This window comes from Micromys minutus (genome assembly GCF_963924665.1).
Source record: "Micromys minutus genome assembly, chromosome: 27".
Taxonomy (NCBI): domain Eukaryota; kingdom Metazoa; phylum Chordata; class Mammalia; order Rodentia; family Muridae; genus Micromys; species Micromys minutus.
This window is the reverse complement of record NC_137962.1, coordinates 36777822-36800248: the sequence shown is the minus strand read 5'-3', so window position 1 is coordinate 36800248 and position 22427 is coordinate 36777822. Positions and strand designations below refer to the sequence as shown.

The 22427-nt window shown below is 50.6% G+C and overlaps 1 protein-coding gene across 2 annotated transcripts in view; it reads left to right on the top strand.

Annotated features, from left to right (window-relative positions):
• The window catches only part of ZC3H7B (zinc finger CCCH-type containing 7B), a 46747-nt gene extending 30214 nt beyond the window's left edge, over positions 1-16533 (top strand). For both annotated transcript variants that reach the window (XM_080939647.1, XM_080939646.1), the window contains exons 14-23: positions 514-719; positions 2026-2126; positions 3104-3285; positions 5637-5722; positions 12247-12380; positions 12520-12625; positions 12746-12854; positions 13064-13197; positions 13304-13467; positions 13777-16533. In XM_080939647.1, the coding sequence (XP_080795773.1) occupies positions 514-719; positions 2026-2126; positions 3104-3285; positions 5637-5722; positions 12247-12380; positions 12520-12625; positions 12746-12854; positions 13064-13197; positions 13304-13467; positions 13777-14041 (1487 nt within the window). In that variant the 3' untranslated portion in view covers positions 14042-16533. The remainder of the gene's footprint in view (positions 1-513; positions 720-2025; positions 2127-3103; positions 3286-5636; positions 5723-12246; positions 12381-12519; positions 12626-12745; positions 12855-13063; positions 13198-13303; positions 13468-13776) is intronic.
• Positions 16534-22427: the final 5894 nt, after the last annotated feature.

The window sequence follows — 22427 nt, the reverse complement described above, 5'->3', positions numbered from 1 at the left end:
CCCTAAAGCCCTGCCCATGGCTGGTGGGATGAAGGCCAGTGCGTGCTCTTGTCCACATCCCCACCCTACCTGTTCCTCAAGCACACTGGCACCTCCCCACACTCCATGACCCCTGCTCTGCCCTTTGAGCCTGGAGGCCCCAGTTTTGGAAACCATTCCCTGTACCACGCCCCTGCCCCTGTGCAGCTGAGGATGCAGCCACCCTTCCAGTTCCAGCTCTGTGGCCCATGTTCCTGGTCCGCACCACGCAGTGATCACTTCCCCAGTGAACAGTCCTAAAAGCCGCTCCTCTTTATATAGTCATGGGTGTTCTACAGAGGCTTGGCCTGCACACTGGGGCCTGGGGGAGGGGTGTGGAGGGTGTTGAGCTTTCTGTACTGGGGCCTGGTATTTGGGAAATCTCAGAGATCTGTCCTGGTTGGACTGGCGCCCTGCTGCCCATGGTGAGATCACCGGGTGCTAATGGCTGCCTCCTCCACCTGGTAGAGCGTGTGTCCCGTTGTCTCTTTGTAGACATGATTAACAAGCAAGACTGTAAGTACGGGGATAACTGCACCTTCGCCTACCATCAGGAGGAGATCGATGTGTGGACAGAGGAGCGGAAGGGCACCCTCAACCGGGACCTGCTCTTTGACCCTCTAGGGGGTGTCAAGCGTGGCAGCCTCACCATTGCCAAGCTCCTCAAGGAGCACCAGGGCATCTTCACCTTCCTCTGTGAGGTACCTGTCTGCCCAGCCAATTCACTAGTTCCCCCGTGGTCCCAGGCACAGTCAGGGCTGTGCTGCGTCTGTACTAGCTATTGTGGGAGCTGTTAGCCCTGGGACCTGTGGGTGTGGTGAGGCATGGCCCAAGAATCACCAGAGACTGTTATGAAGTTAGGCTCTGGGAATCCTGGTGGAACCCAGATTCTGTCTGGCTTCTCATTTTACAAAGGTGAAAATTGAGGCCAGGAGGAAGCAGTCACCACCCCGTTTGTTCTTCCCTGGGAACCCGGAATGTACAGGGTTTAGATCCCTACTTTCAGGGCAGCTCCAGCACAGATACTGTGCTGATTCACTGGTGCTACTGGGGGTTGGGGTAGGTGTTGCCTGGAGGCCATTTGGCCACATCAACCTGAGCCACACGCCCCAGAGCCCAAGGCCACCTCCTGTATAGCACTGGTGATCTTTAGGGCCAAGGAGACTTAGAATCTTGTCCAGTGTTGTCCCCGAGGATGGCTAATGTAGCCCAGCTCAGCTTTCTAGAGCAAGGTGTCCATGGCCAGCCTTTCCCTGGCTGTGCCTGCTGTTTCCGGCCTGTGACCCAGCCATGGTGTCCCACGGTGTCCTCTACTGTTTCTTCTTCCTTTCCTAAGCCAGCTGGGATTCTAGCAGCTCCACTGAGCCTTCCTAGCATTGGGTTCTTCTGTCTTTTTGAGGGTGTGTTGAGATAGGGTCTCACTGTTTAACCCTGGCTAGCCTGGAATTTGCTACATAACCCGGGTTGGCATTGAAGCCACAGAGATCCACCAGCCTTTCCCAGTTTTGAGAGCACAGTTGGTTCTGTAGCTCCTTGAAGGTGGGAATGGTGTCATGAGGAGGAAAGGCTTGGGTGAGGGGTTGGTGAGGCCCAGTCAACCCTGATCTGCTGATCTCAGAGCAGATGAACTTGTGCTGTCTCCCCTTTGGGAAGACTTGGCTTGGGGATCATAGCTCATAACCATAAGACGGGAGCTCTTGAACTCATTTTTCCTCTATGGGCTAAAGTAGTTTACAGTTGAAAAAACGGAGGCTCAGGGACATGGGGTAACTCCTGCCCTGGGCACTTCCTCCTGAAAGAGGAAGGAAGGAGAGCTGAGGTCCAAGTCATCTATGGGTCAGAGACCCGAGGTTCACAGAGCCTGGGTTCTTTCTCTCCCACACTCCCCCTACCTAGGGCAGGGTTTACAGGAACCAGATCTCCTTCCCTAGGTGGCCATTGGGATTCTAGCCCATCTCCTTCCCATGTGGCCTAGTGAGGGTCCCAGCCCGTCTCTTCCCTGAACAGATCTGCTTCGACAGTAAGCCCCGGATCATCAGCAAAGGCACCAAGGACTCTCCTTCTGTCTGTTCCAACCTGGCTGCCAAGCACAGCTTTTACAACAACAAGTGAGTCCCTGCAGCTGGGCAGTGGGCAGGACAAGCGTGGAGAGGTCCCTTGAGGGTAGCTCGTCAGATGAGGAAAGGCCTAGGCCAGAAGGGGCAGAGAATGGTAACACATTAACCTACAAAGGACAGGAGCCATGTGTGTTGAACACTTCCTGTCTTCTAATCATTGCCTTGGTTACTTAATGGTCTCAGCAGCCCCCAGGGGAGTGAGTTACTGCTCCCCTTTTACAGAAAAGAAAGCTGAGGTTTGGGAACAGCTTGGTCATCTGGCTGATACTCCCTGCTGATGGCTCTAGCCAGCACTTTATGTTGTCATAGTTTCAGCGTCAAACGGCATGGGAGGAGCTGGGTCAGGACACCATTGGCTTTGCTCTCTCTGGCTCTCTGCTGTGCCCAGTCATTAGAGATGGAGTCAGGCCCTGGAGTTATACAGCCCTGGGTCCATATCAAAGCCTGGCCAGGAGTTGGTTGTAGGTTGGAACACAAACCATTGTAGCCTTGGGTTTCCTCCTCTCTGAGAGTAATGATGTCCCCATTTGTTGAGTTTCATCCAAGGCCACTGAGTTTCCCCTGCCTAGAGAAAGTCTTCATTATTATCCCCCTTGGTGTAAGTCCAGCTCTGGGGTACTGAGCTGGAATTGCCCTTTCCACTCATGGGCATTCCCTCCTCCCAGCCTGGTGATAGGTGAGGTCTGACACTATTGGTGGGTAGTTGCAAACTGAGCTGGCCCCAGAGCTCTGTGGTGGGGCCCAAGTAAGGCAGAGCTGGGGCTAAAGTCTTGGGTGTAGGATCCCCCTCACCTACCGTACCATCCACATTCTGAGACGGGCTAACAGGACAGGGGGTGCCCAGGGGAAAGCTCTGAGAAGCATCTTCCCTCAGACTTGTTTGGCACTGGAAAGGTGGCCCCACTGTAGTGGTGGAGGCAGAGGGTGGTGGGGACTGTCAGCATCATGCACGTGCCATGTGTCCCCAGGTGCCTGGTGCACATCGTCCGCTCCACCTCTCTCAAGTACTCCAAGATCCGGCAGTTCCAGGAGCACTTCCAGTTTGATGTGTGCCGCCACGAGGTGCGCTATGGTTGCCTGCGTGAGGACAGCTGCCACTTCGCCCATAGTTTCATTGAGCTCAAGGTCTGGTTGCTGCAACAGTACTCAGGTGAGGGACAGGCAGAGCAGGTGAGGGAGGCTTGGAATTGGCTGGGAGTGAACAGGCCAGGGCCCGATGGCCAGTGAATGGGACCTCAGGTGAGCTCAGAAACAGGTGGCTCGTGGAGGAGTTAGTGACCCTGGACATCACAGACAGAACTCTGCTCACGGGGTGCTGCTTGGTGCAGAATCTGGGTCTCGCCCTGTCTAGACCCTGCCTAGGGAATGTGCCAAGATACAGATGGGAAAGCAAGAATGTGTGCGACTCGGCCTGGTAGACTCAGCCCCTGAACCCTACAGCTCCCCCTAGTAACTCCACCTGCTGCATGAGTAATGGCCATAAAGCATCTTTTCCTGAGCCACCTGTTTGTCCAGCAAGAGGATTTAAGGATGTCCACACATCCATCCAACTGCTTTACTGAGCACCCTCTCTGTGTCAGGGCATCCAGCCTCCAACTAAGCAAGGCCCTCCCTCACTTTTGAGGACTTAATAGGGCAAGACAGACAATGTACTAGCAAGAAATGAATCTAGGCTCTATTTGGCCGAGGATGCACATTCTTCTCCACTGCCTATTGTAGTTTTATCAGCATTATTTGGTGCCAGGGTAAGATATTATACATAGGACAGTCAGCGTCCACGTAGACTTAGAGTTGATAGTGTTTCAACTTAAGGTGTGTATCACTGGTGTGTGAAAACAGACCAACGTGAGCGAGAAAGGCAGAGGAGCATTTCCAGTCAGGTGGTGAGAACGGGCCTATCTAGGGAAGGGCAGGGAATGAATGTTCCAGGCGGCAAAGGACTTGTGAGATAGTTATGACTCAGGGTCATCAGGGGTCCCAGTGTGTGAGAGCCTCTTGGCCTTCAAAGGAAACATAGTCACATGCTGCACAGTCAGTGGTGGGCCAAGGAACAGGGGTTATATTATAATGGGCTGAAGTGTGCAGTGAATTACAATGAATGAATGAACAGCACTGTTGCTTGTTCACGGATTTGCTACACTGTACCTTTATTGTTAGGGAGTAATCCTAGTTTAAACTTTAAAAAAAAAAAGTAAGATGCTGACTGTGTAGCTAAGAGATGACTCAGAGGTGAAGCGCTTGGCACCAAGTATGATCCAAGTGGGATCCCCAGGACCCACATGGTAGAAAGAGAAAGCTAACCCCTGCAAGTTGTCCTCTGACACCCACCTGAGCCACATGTATACAAAATGAATACACACAGTGAGAAAGTAGCTTTTAAAAGCCTGCCCTGTGTGGTACTGGCAGCTGCTTCATCCTCTGTTCCTGCATCCCAAAATACTGCACATCTTGGAACAAAAGCCCATCTTTGCGGCAGGTGACTGTGGTTGGCTTTATTCCAAATCTGCTGTGTGAAGCTGGGAAGGGTTTTAGGTGAAATGGAATTTCAAAACCCAGGACAGCAGTTTCCGAGCTTTGCTGGATGCTGGGTGGAAAACCTGGAACAAGGGCAGGAGTGGAGACACCAGGGAAGGTGTAGCTCACCCTATGTTGTGGAAATAGGGGTGGCAGAAACAGTCACATTCTAGGTATACTTTGATGGTAGAACCAGCAAGGTTGTTGATGGACTAGGTGTGAGGTACAGCAAGGTCAAGCTGTCAGGGTGCCTAGTAAAATAGGGGTCTGTGTTCTGAGAAGAGGGTGTGTAAAGCATGAGCATGTTTGGGGGTGCTAATACCAGGGTTCTGTGTGGGATGTGGGTTCCAAATTGTCTCTTGGGCATCAAGAAGAGATGTTGAGTGGGCAGTCAGATGTGGCAGGCAGTAAGTCCAAAGGGAGATGTGGACTGTGGATCGACATTTGGGTATCATCAGCAAGAACCGGGTGTCAAGTGTAGCATGTGCCCAGGTAAGCAACAAATGGAGAGTTAGAGCCACAGAACAACTAGATTGTAGGAAGCATTAGGAAGAGAAGGGAATCTGCAGGGAGGAAGGCTTCAGGAAGATGTGGATCTGGAAGGCAAGTAAGGATCTGATTGGTACTCTGGGGCCATCGTGCTGGTACATTTGCCCTTCAGGGACTGGCAGTGAAGACCCACTTACCTGGTACTAAAGTCCTAAAGGCCAATGACCTTGGGGTTGCCCAGCAGGATTCTGTTTGAGTCTCCAATGAGAAAAGCAGGGGTTCTAAAAATGGAACACTGGCTTGGGAATCACGGAGCTTTCTTCCAGTGATATGGATGGACAAACTGGCCCAAAGAAGACAAGTGCGCTCTCTGTCCTGAGTCTTACTGTGGCCAGGACTGGCCACATAGGACTTCTTGGCTTTGGATGCATCCCAGCATCCCATGAGTGCTGTGTCTTATCCTTTGCCAAGTCCTGTGTTTTTTCCCACCTTCCACAGGAATGACCCACGAAGACATCGTTCAGGAATCCAAGAAATACTGGCAGCAGATGGAAGCCCACGCAGGGAAGGTCAGCAGCGGCTTGGTAAGGCCCAGGATTGGCGCTGGGGTAGGGGGGGGACACCACAGGAGCTGTCCATTTCCTTTTATTGTCACATGTGATCCTGCAAATTGCACTCTTTCCTGTATTTCCAGAGTTCACATTTTACTACTTGCTTTGTTATCAGCGAGTGTCTTTTTCCTAAGTGCAGGTGTGTATTTTCATATACAAATACACATTCATATGCATAAACATTCATACTGGTTTTGGGGGCAGTTCTGTTTTAAACCGTCTGGGAGTGAGCTTCAGAAAGATATCCTCTCGCCTCTGAGCACTTTTTAAAGGGTAATCTGGAGTTGGAGAGATGGCTCAGCAGTTAAGAGAACTCGCTGTTCTTCCTGAGAACCCGCATTTGATTCCCAACACCCACACAGCGGCTCACAACATCTCTAACTCTAGTCCCAGGGAATCTGATACCCTCTTCTGGCCTCTGTGGGCAGTACACACATGGTGCACAACAGACATACATGCAAACAAACAAAAAAAAAATACATACACACAAAAAAATAAAGAAAGAAAGAAATTTGTAATGAGGGTACTTTTTTATGTACCCAACTACCATAAAATTAGTAGAACACTACCATTCAGATTCTGTGACTTGTCCCTTAAATTCTAGGTGACACACTGTTCCATTGGCATGTTTCTTTCTTCCCCTTTAATTTAGAATGGCTCCTTCTTCGGTCTTTGTCTACGTGATTGACTGACATTCAAAGCCTTTGGTTTTACAGATAATCCCTCCGTGTGGGGTGGGGTACCTGTTTTCTCCTGCTGCAGAAGAAAAGCTGTGGGCTCAGATTCCACATCAGGAATCATGGCACTTTATCCCGTGAGTGGTGGTGACTGTGACAGCTTATCTGAAGTGCCTCCAACTGTAAAGATCCCTGTACTACAAAGTTTTTTTTTTTTCTCTACAATAATTAGTGATGGATCAGTGGGGCATGATGGCACATGTACTTGAGAGGTGAGGCAGGAGAATTAGGAATTGAAAGCCAGCCTCAGCTACTTTGTGAGTTTGAAGCTAGTTTGGGCTGTATAAGAGACTATCTAACCAGCCATCTTGCCCCTCAGAAGTCTCCAAGAAGATGCCTTGAGTCCATGTGAATATCTTTGAGGGCTCAGAGTGGTACACACTGATTGTGTTGTTTCTCTTGTGTCCTTCATTGTGGTCTGACTGTGTGCCATGACACTGGGGGATTCACAGATTTTCCCAGTGGTGAGTCCCAAGTCTCCTGACATGGAACTACGTGTGTGCCCCACTCCTACCGTCCAGTCCCCCTTGGGTTTATCATAAAGCCCTGTTCACTGTTTACAGCAGGGGTGTGAGGCTTACAGGAGTTGGCCCCTGCTATGTGTTAGACCCCATATCACCCTGACGCTCACAACACCTCAGGCTTCAAGATCACTGTAACTGTAGACGACAAGGAGACACTGGCTTAGGGACGAGAGGAGCCAGTGAATGCAGCACACCCATGAAGAATGACCTTGTTTCCCAGACCAGACCAGTCTCTTCCAACTTGAAGGAAATCTGGGCTTCTGGATGCCTTATGGGGCCAGGATAGAGTAGGGGTTTGGGGAGGATCCAAACTGAGGGGAAGAGCCTTCCCTTTCTACTTTTGCTCATTCTCTCTCCTGTGCTGGCCCATGCCTGAGGCTCTTGCCTGCATACTATCTTGAACGTAAGGTCAGTAGGTCTGAAGCCAAGGAGCTGTCAGAGCAGACGCTGCTTGGGTCCAGTGCCTCTGGCTTACCGTGCCATCCCTTGAAGAAGCACTCTTACCTGTGAGGGGATAAGAAACTTCTCTGAGCTGCCTCTGCTCAGTCAGATGGGAATGATCCCTGCACTGGGCAGTGCTGGCCACTATTCTCCGGGGTAGCTGGCAGGAGACATATGCACCTGCTAGCCTGGGGAAACAGAGAGCTGCCTAGACAGGCAATCTCACACCCAAGGCCAGTGGGCAGTCACAAAAGAACAGGTTAGCTAAGGTTAGCTCCTGCTCCCCAAAGTGAAGGCTGGGGCAAAAAAGATATGGAAGAATCAGGGAAAAGGAGCCTCAGAGACTAGCTGAACATTGTCCTTGGGGATGGTCCGAGGCTATCTGTCCTACCCAAGGCCAACTTCCCACCTTTGAACTACTGCTCTCTACACACTGGGCCCTCAAAACTGGTTGATCAGACAAGGTACTTTAACCACTGAGGGTGACAGTTTTGTTGCAGGAGAGCCCAAGGAGAACCCCTGCAAGCTGAGCTGGGTGAGTGTGTGTGAGATGTACACATATGTGCAAGTAAGCACACCTGTAAGTGCAGGCCAGAGGGGGCACCAGGTGTTCCCCTCTACCACTCTGCCTTTTTCCTTTGGAGGTGAAGCTTTTGCTGACCCCAGAGCTTGTACTTTCTTGCTAGTCTAGTCCTGCTCAGTGCTGTGTGCAGGACCACACACAGACCTTACCTTGGTGCTGGGATCTACACCGTGGTCTCCATGCTTTTGCAGCAAGCACTCTTACCTGCTGAGCCATCTGTCCAGCCCGAGAGCTGAATAAGTTACAGGTAGAGGAATCCAGGTAGAGAAGACCATGCAATGTAGCGTGCCATGCCCCGGGACGGCCTGTTGCACTCTCTCCATTTCTCACCTGAGTAGTTCACATGTAGCACAGACACGAAGATGTGTAAGATGGGCATAGAACAGAAATTTTGTTGTTTTGAGATGGACCCTCACTACGTAGCCCAGGATTTCCTGGGACTTACTTTGTAACCCATGCTGGTTTCTTGTGGCAATCCTCCTGCCTCAACTTCCCTAAGTGATGGGATGTCCAGTATGAGCTACCACATCTGGCTATAAATCAAACACTTGCTAAGGATAAATTATAAATATTTTAAAACAATTCTTTGGTATACATAATTTTATTGTTTATTAAGGTGAAATAAAATATTAGTAAGATGAATGAGATTAATAAATTAAGTCTTGGCTGAATAGTTAATTACAGGATATAGAGACAACACTTCTTGGAATTGATCAGTATTTTGTTTTTATAGTTAAATTCAAAATGCTGGGACTACTGTGCATAAACATGTGGTACCAACTGGCAGACGTGTGTTTAGAACTTTGCTGAAAATTCAATACTAACCTCACACCAAAATTCTTGTAATAATTTTAAAAATCACAAATGAGGACTGGGAACTCATACAACTCAGCTGTGAAGAGAGCCGAGGCTCAGGAGTGTGCCTGCTGGTGTGGCTGTGAGTGAGTGAGTGTGCCTGCCAGTGTGGCTGTGAGTGAGTGTGCCTGCTGGTGTGGCTGTGAGTGAGTGAGTGTGCCTGCCAGTGTGGCTGTGAGTGAGTGAGTGTGCCTGCTGGTGTGGCTGTGAGTGAGTGAGTGTGCCTGCCAGTGTGGCTGTGAGTGAGTGTGCCTGCTGGTGTGGCTGTCTGTGGCTGTGAGTGAGTGTGCCTGCTGGTGTGGCCGTGAGTGAGTGAGTGAGTGAGTGAGTGTGCCTGCTGGTGCAGCTGTGAGTGAGTGTGCCTGCTGGTGTGGCTGTGAGTGAGTGTGCCTGCTGGTGTGGCTGTGGCTGTGAGTGTGCCTGCTGGTGTGGCTGTGAGTGAGTGAGTGTGCCTGCTGGTGTGGCTGTGGCTGTGAGTGTGCCTGCTGGTGTGGCTGTGAGTGAGTGAGTGTGCCTGCTGGTGTGGCTGTGAGTGAGTGAGTGTGCCTGCTGGTGTGGCTGTGAGTGTGCCTGCTGGTGTGGCTGTGAGTGAGTGAGTGTGCCTGCTGGTGTGGCTGTGGCTGTGAGTGTGCCTGCTAGTGTGGCTGTGAGTGAGTGTGCCTGCTGGTGTGGCTGTGAGTGAGTGTGCCTGCTGGTGTGGCTGTGGCTGTGAGTGTGCCTGCTAGTGTGGCTGTGAGTGAGTGTGCCTGCTGGTGTGGTTGTGAGTAAGTGTGCCTGCTGATGTGGCTGTAAGTGAGTGTGCCTGCTGGTGTGGCTGGAGTGAGTATGCCTGCTGGTGTGGCTGTGGCTGTGAGTGTGCCTGCTGGTGTGGCTGTGAGTGAGTGAGTGAGTGAGTGTGCCTGCTGGTGTGGCTGTGGCTGTGAGTGTACCTGCTGGTGTGGCTGTGAGTGAGTGTGCCTGCTGATGTGGCTGGAGTGAGTATGCCTGCTGGTGTGGCTGTGGCTGTGAGTGTGCCTGCTGGTGTGGCTGTGAGTGAGTGAGTGAGTGAGTGAGTGTGCCTGCTGGTGTGGCTGTGGCTGTGAGTGTACCTGCTGGTGTGGCTGTGAGTGAGTGTGCCTGCTGGTGTGGCTGTGAGTGAGTGAGTGAGTGAGTGAGTGTGCCTGCTGGTGTGGCTGTGAGTGAGTGAGTGAGTGTGCCTGCTGGTGCGGCTGTGAGTGAGTGTGCCTGCTGGTGCGGCCGTGGCTGTGTTCCGCTGCACTGGCTCTGCAGCTCCTTGCTGCTGTTCTGTCTCTGCTGCAGCAGAGGGGAAGAAAGACAAGATGAAAGACAGGGATTTTGACAGGTTTAATTAAATTCCCGTTCCCCTACAAATAGATCCTTTTTATGTGTCTTGGGGAGGAGAAAAGCTGCTGAACCAGGTGTAGTGCGCACGCCTTTAACCCCAGCATTCAGGAGGCAGAAGCAGGCAGATCTCAGGATTGAAGGCCAGCCTGACCGACAGGTAGTTCCAGGACAGCCAGTGCTACACAGAGAAGCCTTGTGTTGGGGGTGGGGGGAGCACTTGATGCTTTTGCAGACAACTCGGGTTCGGTTCCAGCACTCACACCAGGTAGCTCACAGTTGCAGGTAACGGCAGCTCCGGGGATCTGGTGCCCTCTGGCCTCCATGGACACCTGCGTGCACAAAGTGCTCATAACCTGCCAAAGAATGAGCTACTCCACAGCAATAACGTTAAAACACACGCTCACTCTTTTACTGCTGTGATGGAACAGTTCAGCCAAAGCCCTGTGGGGAGGAAAGGGTGTGCTTGGATTACATATCCTCAATCAGTCCACTGGGGAAAACCGAGGCAGGAACTCAGACAGGGCAAGAACCTAGAGGCAGGAGCTGATGGAGAAGCCATGGATCATACCTGCTTACTGGTTCGTTCTTCATGGCTTGTTCACCTGCTTTCTTAGAGAACCCAGTACCACCAGCCCAGGGATGGCACCACCCACCAGGGGCTGGAACCTTCCCTGTCGGTCACTAGTTAAGAAAATGCCCTACAGGTTTCGCCTACATCCTGATCTTCTGGAAGAATTTTCTCAATTGAAATTCCTTCCTCTCAGATGACTTGTGTCAAGTTTACAAAACTAGCCAGCACAACCTCTAACTCAGATTTATCTGCCTCCATGGTCCTCTATGCTGGAATATGTTGCCATACCTGGCATTTTTTTAAAATGTTCCTGTATATGACTATTCTGCTTACATGCATCTACTTATAGCATATGCATGCCTATGGCTACAGACGTCAGAAGCAGGGAACTGGAGTTTTGGATGGTTGTGAGCCACCATGTGGTTGCTGGGAATTGAACTCAGGACCTCTGGAAGAGCAGTCAGTGCTCTTAACCACTGAGCCACCTCTCCAGCCCCATTGTTTTTCTAAATCACAGGAAGTCTGTATGTGTAGTCAGAACACTGCAGTTCACAGGGTTCAGTGGTCTGGAATCGGAGCCCCGATCAGGCAGTGTTTCTGGGTGTCACGGGGTGTGACACCACAGTGCAGTGTGTACATAGCAGGCACTTAGAACCAAGGGTCTGGTAAACTGACGTGATGCAACAAGGTAAGCACTGCCAGACACGCCTCCGGTTCCTTGCGTGTCTAATGTTGATTTCTGCTTGTTGTGTGCTCAGGAGGTTTCGGCATTGCCAGATTTTCCAAGCTCCCAGATTCAGTTATCTGACCCTTATGGGCTGTGACCACAGTTTAAGGAGCTCTAGAGATTCTTTCAGAGGCCCTGAGCTTGATTCCCAGCGTGTCAGCAGCCTGTAATCATAACTCCACGGGTATCTAACCAATGCCTCTGGTCTCCAAGGGTACCCACACACATGTGCACAAACCCACATATGTATACTTGATTTAAGAATAGAACAGACGGACGTGGTAGCTTGTGCCTTGAATCCCAACACTCAGGAAACAGATGACAGAGCTCTGTAAGTTCAAAGCAGTTTTGTCTTTAAAGTAAAGTTCTAGCCAGGGATACATAGTGAGATGCCGTCTAAAAATAAATACAATAAATTTAAAGTAAATCTTTAACAAGAGAAGCTGTTCTCTACAGTGGTTGCACAAACCAGACCTCAAAAAAGGTAAAGATAAGTGAAGAGCAGGCAGAGGGCAGGAAATAGGGGTTCAGGAGCCCCCTCCATATCCAGCTCCCCTAATCAGAAGTCACAGGGCCCTTAGCTGAGAGCTTACTGCCTGTCGGTAAAACTGGGCTATAGACTAGCCAATTTAAGACTTGAGTGGTCCTAGAACTCCCAGAGGCCTAAGGCCTAGTGGCTACAGCTTCACCAACCCACTTCCCCGTCTTCCAATAGGGTACCCCAAGGACACATGGACCCAGCACCTTTGACTTGCAGATGAAGTTTGTGTGTGGTCAGTGTTGGAGGAATGGGCAGGTGGTGGAGCCGGACAAGGACCTCAAGTACTGCAGTGCCAAGGCCCGGCATTGGTAAGCAGGCACAGTGCAGGTGCTTGGGCAACTGGGGCACTGCCAAAGCTTCATGGGGGAGGAGACCAAGACTTAGGAGACCTCACAGCCCGGAGGCTTCCTCTGACTCTCCCTAACGACTCCCATTTCTGGCCTACAGCTGGACCAAGGAAAGGCGGGTCCTTCTGGTGATGTCCAAGGCCAAGAGGAAATGGGTGTCTGTGAGGCCACTGCCATCCATCCGAAACTTCCCACAGCAATATGATGTGAGCACTCGTGGGGGAGGGGAAAATATAAAGAGGCTGTGGGCCCTGAAAGCCTTTGAGTTGGCCAACACTCTGACACGGCCTGTGAGACTCAGCAGGCTCTCTCTTGCCCATCCACAGCTCTGCATCCATGCCCAGAATGGCCGCAAATGCCAGTATGTGGGGAACTGCTCCTTTGCACACAGCCCCGAGGAGAGGGACATGTGGACCTTCATGAAGGAGAACAAGAGTGAGTGCTGTCTGTATCCCTGGCTGCTAATCTCTAGAACACATGCTGGGCTGCTTCCCTAAACTCTGGGCTTCCCGGGAGTGGTTAGTCCCTCAGGTCAGGCCACACAGCAGCAGAACCTAAGGTTTTTGTGCCTCCCAAGTCCAGCAGGGATTATGGGTAGAGTGGATGGGGAAGCCCCCTCACCAAGCTCTCTGTCCCCTGCCCAGTCCTAGATATGCAACAGACCTATGACATGTGGCTGAAAAAACACAACCCAGGGAAGCCAGGAGAAGGGACTCCCATCAGCTCTCGGGAAGGAGAGAAGCAGATCCAGATGCCCACAGACTATGCTGACATCATGGTAAGCCCTGCCCCCGTGCTGAGCCAGGGCCAGTTGGGAGGGCATCCCGGAGGGGCTGAGAGGGCCAGAGCTGTGGAAGCAAGCACCCACAAAGCTGTGCACGCAGATGGGCTACCACTGCTGGCTCTGCGGCAAGAACAGCAACAGCAAGAAGCAGTGGCAACAGCACATCCAGTCTGAGAAGCACAAGGAGAAGGTCTTCACTTCGGACAGTGACGCCAGCGGCTGGGCCTACCGTTTCCCTATGGGCGAGTTCCGACTCTGTGACAGGTGCCGAGGGCTGTGTGACAGGGAGCACCCGGGCAGGGAGGGCAGGTAGCAGGTAGGCCTGAAGACAAGGATGTTGGGGCCAGCTCCATCTCTTCTTGACTTGGCGTATCTTAGCGATGAGTACAGAACTGGGGGTGGGCAGGGTGGGGTGGGTTCAGGCCAATCTCTAGCCCTCCTTTACAGCACTGGATCGATCCTACAGAGTGCTACTGGGTTCCCTGAGTGGGGACCAGAGCTGTGTGGGGAGAGGCATATTATAGGAAGATGGGGGAAGGCATAGAGCTCAGGCAGTGAACCTGCCACCCACAGGCTCCAGAAGGGCAAGGCCTGCCCAGACGGAGACAAGTGCCGCTGTGCCCATGGACAAGAGGAGCTTAACGAGTGGCTGGACCGGCGTGAGGTGCTGAAGCAAAAGCTTGCGAAGGCCCGCAAGGACATGCTTCTCTGTCCCCGGGATGATGACTTCGGCAAATACAACTTCCTGCTGCAAGAGGACGGGGACACCACTGGTGCCACCCCAGAAGCCCCCGCTGCTGCAACTGCTACTGCTGCCACCGCCACCACTGGGGAGTAGGGCCAGGTCTCAGCTATGGCAAAGTCCAGGGGTCGGGGTGGATTGGGGGCGGGGACCACCCCATCAGGCAGCCCCCAGTCCGCTGGGTCCCTGTCCATCCTTTCCACCCCCAGTACCCCAGGTGTGTATACCCAGGTCATATACTGCAACCCCAAGTGGTCCTAGGATCCTCGTCCTGTCAAAATGGGGGCAGACCCTCCGAAATTCTAGTTCTCCTGGTTGGAGAGGGCGGGGCCGGGCCGGCTTCAGCCTACAGCTTTAAGTTCTGTCTGCTCCTAAATGGGTCCAAAGCTCAGGGCTGGGGAGCCTGGGGTCCCCACTTGAATATGCAGCAGGAGGGTCTTTTTCCTTCTCTACCTTCCTCTTCCCCTTCCCTGGGGCCAGATCAGGACACAGCAAAAGGCAGGAGGCCATGACTAACCTAAAGTACCATCATGAGATGGAGTTGGGAACGCTATACTGATCACTGACCGACCACCTGGGGCCTCAGTTTCCTGATCTGCGAAAGAGGCAAAGGCTAAGGCAGATGATATCTGAAGCTGGACTAAGCAGTCTAGGTACTCCTAACAACCGTCTGCTGCCCAGCCCTCTCCTGTGTGAGCCACAATTGTAGACTGTACCTCAGCTTTGATGTCAACACAGCCCACCCCCCATTTTTCAACAAAAATTGAAGTCTAACAGGAGTAGTTTGCCCAGGGTCTTTAACCCTCCCTGGTACAGAACTGGGATGTAAACATTGGTCAAAAGACCCTACCCATTAGCAGCTGGAGCCTCTGGGCTCCTCAGTCCCATGCAACATCCTTGGGACTGAGAAAGGCTGCTGAGACAAGAGCTGGTCTTCCAAGCTCCATGTTGGGGGACGTTGGAGTAAGTGATGGAGGTTATATCCCCAAGAGTTTTCACAGAAGTGTCAGAATACAAGGCACCATGAGCTCAGGTTCTGACAAGGTACAAAGCATGGGGAGGCTCTGAGGAATATGAAGAATGGGGAGGTGGCCTAGGCTCCATGGGTCACTATGGGATATGGCCTCTCTTTCCTGGGGACCCTCTGTTATCCTCTCCAAAAGACCCAGACATATTGTTATGACCATCTATCCCAGTCCCACCCTATGCTCAACCCTGCTGGCTAACTAGGACCCCAGCTGACCCGCAGCCCATGCCCCCACTTACCAAGGCCTCTTTTATTGTCTGAAGTATGTGTACACCTTTTCATCCCACTCCCCCCCCCACAGGTAGACACAGCCTCCCCAAGACATTCCAGAATGCTCCACCCCATTGGCACAAGAAGTGGGGCACACACTCCCCCCAGAAGGAATCAGAAACTAAGGTTATCAAGGAAGGAGTGAGATAGAATGAACTGACACTCCTAATTTTCCTCCAGCCAGGGTTGCTAGTGCTTGAGGACACAATGATACGCACCTGGGTGTAAAGGACCCATTCCTCCCCCTGCCACTGCCCAGCCTTCTCCCGATAACCATGGCATGTATCCTTTCCTCTCCCCTGACCCCCTTCCCTGACCCCAGCTGGCTAGCACTGCAGAGTTTGGGTGCTGGCAGTGTGGCTGGAGGGGAAGTGAGACCACATTGAAGGTGGGGGCCATGGCCGTGAATGTGGATGACACTTGTTCTCCTGACCTGTGGTGTTGCAGTCTGTTGTCACCAGCCTTGTTTTAGTGTGTATATATGTCGCCCCTGTGATGCATATATACACAGGTATTAAATATATCGCTCTATATAATATTATATATGTGTGTGGTATCCAAGGAATCTCTTCTATTGAGGGCTAAAGATAAAGAATTTGGCACAAAAAAAGAAAAATGCAGACATCCTTGTGAATTTTGAGTGCTTCTGGGGTCATCTGGTTATTTAGGGAACTGAGACCGGAGCCATGGCTTGGAGATGGTTTGGGCAGAAAGGCAGGTGGTCCACACCTGCGCCCTGCTCTGACTGCTAGTTTCCCACAGACCCGTGTCTAGAGAAGAGTTCCAGTGTGCTCAGGAATAGGAAGTAATTTGTGTTAGTTTCCCACCAGAGGAGAAGGATGAATCCAGAGTTTTCCTGTTGCTCATCTGTCCAGAGGTCCCTGAGATCTGGGCTCCCTTACATTCTAGACCTGTGTTCCCCACACAGAAGAGAAGAGGAGGACAATAGGGATGACCTGGCGTGGGAGGCAACAAAATGTTTTAATTGATGACTATAGTTAATCAGATGTAGCCCCTCTGGGGACTCTGGTTGGAAGGCTCAGGGTTGAAGTGGGGTCTCAGAACGAGAACAAGATTGCACAATAGACATGGAGCGGAGGCAGTGGAAAGGGATGCTGCATTTCTTAGCTGGGCAGGAATCAATCTAATGGTCCTTTAAAAACGTCTGTATTAAAATTTAAGAATACCACACTTTAATATTAAATATCATAAGGTCTAGTATCTTGATAATAATGTAGATGTTTTAATAACAATTTTTGTCCTTCTTAAAATAAAATGAGAGAGAAATTTGCTTCTTTTAGCCTTTGTTCTAAAAAAAATATATGTGTGCACTTTGACTATTGTCCCCCAGGTGTCACTCCTGTTCCTCCCCAACTACTGCATGGATTCAGGGGGCCAGGGCTGCCCAGGACTCCTGGGACAGAGCTAGCCCCAGCTGGCTGTGCCTGGGGCAGACATTCCAGGGGGTGAGGGGCAGTGTTCCTGTGTACACATGGAGACCCAGCTGACCCAGCTCAGACAGCACCTCCATAGCAAGGACAAGCTGTGCTCTGTACAAGTGGCCCTGTCAGCCGCCCTTTGGCAGCTTTCTTACAGCCTGCCTGCTCACAGCCCCCCCTGTGGGACCGCCTGTGCCTCGTGCTTTTACCGTCATGAGCTGCTCTGCATTCTGTGCTCTTTTTGGGTGCGGGCTGTCCAGAAAGGTAAGGGGTCATGCCAGGCTTTATAATTTGGTCTGGACTGCAACCTTAGTCCTCTGAGCCCAAGGAAGACCAAGGTTGTACTCTTCAAGACAGAGTCTTAATATGTAATATTCTTTGATACCAGTTTTGAATGTGTGTCCCTCCCTCTACTTTCCTGAATGCTGGGCTTATAGACTTGTGTTACCACAACCAACAGTTTCCTCAACTTTCAAAGAAGACTGGGTGTCCAATCTCACAGGGGTGTTTGTTGGCTTGTTTGTTTTTAATTTCCTGAAGTGTGCTCGGTCTACAATGAGTGCTCATCGGACAGTTTCACTACAGGCTCTGGCCTTAGTAGGCGTGGAATTCTTTTTTCCCCTAAGACAGTGGTTGTTTGGTTTGGTTTGATATCACTGGCTTGGCAGGCTAAACTCAAACCTGCATGGATCATCCTATCTCAGAGTGCTAAGTGTACCCACCATTCCTTGCTTGCAGGTTAGCTTTAAGCTGCAGGATAGTATGGTCTAGGAGCAAAGGTCCTGGACCTATGAATTCCCTGAAAACAGGAGTCAGCTGGGCCAGGTATACAGGAAGAACTCAAACTAAGATGGGGGGGGGGGGGAAGACTTAGGGGCTGGAGAGATGGCTCAGCGGTTAAGAGCACTGACTGCTCTTCCAGAGGTCCTGAGTTCAAATCCCAGAAACCACATGGTGGCTCACAACCATCTACAAGTGGATCTTATGCCCTCTTCTGGCGTGTCTGAAGACAGTGGCAGTATATGCACATAAATTTAAAACTCTAAAAGAAAAAAGGAAGACTTAATTCTAGCACTCAGGAGGCAGAGGCAGGTGGATCTCTGAGTTTAAGGCCGGCCTGGTCTACAGATGAAGAGCCAGGACTATGCAGAGAAACCCTGTCAGGAACAACAGAAACCACAAGCCTGAGCTTGCTTTGGGACATTCCTTAAACCCAGGAAATTAAAGTGAGCAAGCAAGACTTCAGGAAACCTAAGGAGCTGACTTAACCCAATTTAAAACTCCCTTTATTCTCTTCTGATCTTCGTTTGGCTCAAGTTAGGAAGTGAGCGCCCACGCCATGCAGATCCCAGGGATACAAGGCTAACTACTGAAGAGAATCTGCCATCCGATTTTTACATCACAATTGGTAACTGTTCTGCATTTTCCCCTTTTTATTTTATTTCACATCTGCAGTTCCATGTACCAACAAAACGGGAAGTTCAGAGTGTCTGATAGTCATGCTGTGGGTGATGGAACATGGGTTTGTCTCTGGCTTTGGCCTGCATGAGTCTGCATTGACATGGCACCAGCTCTTCCACTCTTTGGTTGCTCGTTGGGGCAGGTACAGTTGCCAAGGACCTGGAGGCAGCCTCTATTGTGAAGACCTTTGAGGGTTCTGCCAAAACATCTAATAGTCCTCAACCAGGGGAGCCTGTGCAGCCTTCTGGGAAAACACCCAGGCTTCAGAAAACCTAAGCAACTGGACCTGATTCATGAGCAGTAAGTTTGTATTGGCCCCTCTGACACTGCTTTGGGGCCTGCAAGTTAAATATACCCTACTGTCCAAGAGGAGGACAGAAGACCATCAGAGTTCTTAACCAAGTTCTTGTTTAGAAGGACCACCAGGTGGAGGTCATAGCTTGCCTCCAAACAGATGTAGTTGTTGTCACATAAAAACACCTAGTCGGTGAACTAGGACAAACTCAGAGGAAAATGAAGGGTAAAGTACAGGGATGGAGTCAGGACACTGATTAAAAACTAACAGACCTAGACCACCTACAAAGGGCTTTGGACCTTTAAGTCCAGAAACCGTGAACGTGTGGGCAATCCAAACCCCTGCCCCTCCAAATGTCTCCAGGTACATACACTTCCTCCCCACTGCTGCTGTCCCAAGCCACCATGCCTGACCACGGGTGGCACTACCAGCCGAGCCCCTTGAGTACGAGGAGAGGGTGTCAGTATGCACTGGGCATGGATAAAGCTTCACTAGGCCTGTCATTTAGCTTTGAACTGTTTCCAAGGTCTAGTCTGGTGGCATGCACCTGGTACCTTAATCTATCTCCTGTTGTGATCAGGATGCCTGGGACCAGATAACTACATTGTAAACAATGGAAGCTTAACTTTCCTCAGGGTTCTGAAGCCTCCAAGTTCAAGAGGATCTGGTTCAGTATCATCTGGTGAGGGCCCCTTGCTGAATATCTACAGCAAGGGAGGCAGTACAAGCTTGCTAGTGCAAATCTGTCCTCTCTGTTTGTTTTTTAATATGGAACACTTCACAAATCTGCCTGTCAGCCTCTCACAGGGGCCATGCTAACTTTTATCCATATCGTTCCAATTTTATTACATATGTGTGCTACCTGAAGTGAGCACTCTCTTTGTTTTATAAGATAGGGTCTCTCAACAGGCAGTGGTGGTACACACCTTTGATCCCGACACTCTGGAGACAGAGGCAGGCAGATCTCTGTGAGTTTGAGGACAGCCTGGTCTACAGAGCTAGTTCCAGGACAACCAGGACTACACAGAGAAACCCTGTCTTGTAAGAAAAATAGTCTATGTGTGTCTTAGGACTGCTGCATAGGCCAGGCTGGCCTCTGCTTCCCAAGCGCAGGGATTAAAGGTATGCCTGGCTTCTATCTCTGTGTTAAGCCAGTTTTGTACCAGTTAATGCACCAGCCCAGCCTGAGTCAGCCTGTTTGCAATCACAGTGCAACCCTGATCTCCAGCTCCTACCTCACTCCCACCTCTGGTACAGAGCAAAAGAGGATTGGCCAGGGCTCCTGCTGGCACAAAGAACAGAAGGGAGGGCTCCCTTTGTGCTCACCAGATAACCTCTGCTGACAGGAACATACAGCTGTTCAAAAAAAAAAAAAAAAAAAAGTAACAAAGCTTATAAATACATATTTGCAAAAAGAAACATTGGGAGGTTAAATAATAAAAACATCAAATTTATTACGAGAAGAATGTGGGAGAAGAGTCGGGGAAAGAAATGCTCTGAAGGATGACCTGTCAGGGGCTGGAGAGATGGCTAATCTTGACTACATCTGAAATCAAATGCAAGCAGATAAGCACACCTGGGAGAGACTTTACTGACTGGATTGTTTGAAGTGGGAAGATCTACCCTAAATCTGGGCCACACCTTCTGGTAGCTCTTTGCCTGCTTGCCCTTCCTTGTGCTGGCAAGTTCATCTTTCCTGTTGCTGAAGCATCCCTTCATTAGTATTAGAGCCTACTTCTGGATTGCAGTGTAAACTGAAAACCAAGAGGTCTCTAGGAATCCTTCAGGATTCCAGCATCAGACTGAAATTGTTGAGACATCCAGTCTCTCAGGACAGAACACCAGATCCTTGGCTTTTTGGGCATGAGACAGCCATTGATTGCTAAGTCTCACACACGTGTGTGTGTGTGTGTGTGTGTGTGTGTGTGTGTGCGCACGCGCAGCTCACAACTGCCTGTAACTCCAGTACCAGTGGATCCCACACACACTTCTGGTCTCTGCTGCCACATCACACATGCATATAGTGAAAATTTAAAAACTAATGTTAAAGTATAGCTTTTCCAACGTTTTGAGCTTTGACCTGTGTACTGAGGTTTTTATACATAAATTAAAAAGTAGGGTAGACAAGATGCACGGCTCAGCAGGTTAAGGCACTTACAGCCACCCAGACAGCCTCAGTTTGATCCCTGGGATATTCACAGTGCAAGGAGACAACCAACTCCAACAAGTTGTCTTCTGACCTCCACATGTGCACCACCACGGCCAGGTACGGTGATGCACACCTATAATCACATCACTCAGGAAGCCACAGAACTGTTATTGTGTATGTGAGATATATATCCTAAACTATCACAGTCTTTAAAAACAACAACACGGGGCAATCGGGGATAGGAGAGGAAAATGGAACAGAAGCTCAAAGTATATTATGTATGTGTATACGAAACAATGAAGGAACTTAATTGAGGGCTTAGAGCATTTGCCTAACATGCACAGGCCCTTACTTCTATTCCTAGTATTGGAAGAAAAACAAAAAAGAAGCCTGTCCCAGCCTGGTCATACAAACCTCATCCCAGCTAACTTGAGAGGCCAAGACGGAAAGAACCCCCAGTTCAGTTTCTGCTTGGTTCCAGAGTGAGTTCTGGAGCTGTGGGTGATGTAATATATATGTACGTTCACTAATCTGGGGAGCATCCTCCTAACCTTACAGGAGGAAAATACAGTAGTTAAAGAAATATGCCAAAGAGGGGATGGAGAGATGGCTCAGTGGTTGAGAGCGCCGACTGCTCTTCCAGGGGTCCTGAGTTCAATTCCCAGCAACATGGTGGCTCACCCATCTGTGATGGGATCTGCTGCCCTCTTCTGGTGTGTCTGAAGACAGCTACAGTGTGCTCATATATAATAAATAAATAAATCTTAAAAAAAAAAAATACGCCAAAGACCCGGTGCAGGAGATGTTGAAGAACCCTTCCAGCTCTGTATAAGATGTGATTTGGGGAAACAACCATGGATCTCTGAGAGGTCAGGCACAGGACAGAAAACCAAGAGCTTATCGTCTGCCCCAGGGTGTCTGAGCTGCAGAAGCCAGCCTGACAGAGGTTACTGGGTTCCATTTTGAAGTTGGGCCCCAGAGTTAGGTTCTGGCTTGTTCTAGATTCTTCAGCCTGACATCTCTGCCTAAGTCTGATTTCAGTGGCTTTATTCTTGGAAGGATGAGGACATGCAAATCTATTATGACTTTACCCATACACAGTCAATGTCCTGGAGATCACAGCGCACCTGTGGGAAAAGGGAAGGGCCTATGACAGGTGGCCACCTGCCACTCAAACCTCACTAATGGACAAAGTGAGGTTTGTCACTCAGGGCAAGCCTGAATCAAGTTGCCAGGGCTGTCCCCCTTCAGTAGTGCCCACCTTGACAACCATCCTAGGGACCTATTTTCCTCTTCCTCCCTTTCTGAGAGACCAGAGACTTGGAAAGCAGGCCTAAAGATGGACAGATACTATGAAGCCCCAGCTATGCAACCCACATGTACACATCCCACATGCTTTGCAAGGCTCATATGCATGGCACATATACATTCAAACATGCCCAATCCCTTGGGACTCGCAAGCTTCCGTATGACTGGAATGCATGGTGCTATTACAGCATCTTTTTTTGCTCAGCTGCCTAGGCTGCTGGTCTGGTCTGTCATCTTTCTTCCAGCCACCTCTGATTCTAGCCCAGGTTGATTTGCATGGTGTGCCCGGCTCTCCACTGACTCCACTGAGCATGGGCCTCCAGGCCTCCCCCACTCCTCAGCTCCCTGTGTGTGCCTGTGCTCACTTGCTGTGGGCGTGGAGCTCTGCTCGCCCGTTCTCATCTGGCAGCCCCGGTTATGGCTCCCAGACTGGGGGAGAACTTCCCTTTGCAAAGTTAGATAACAGGCCGGGTTCTCTGTCAGAGGATTGGCGCGGTGGCTCCACGTGCTGCAGCTGGCACAAGGCCAGGTCC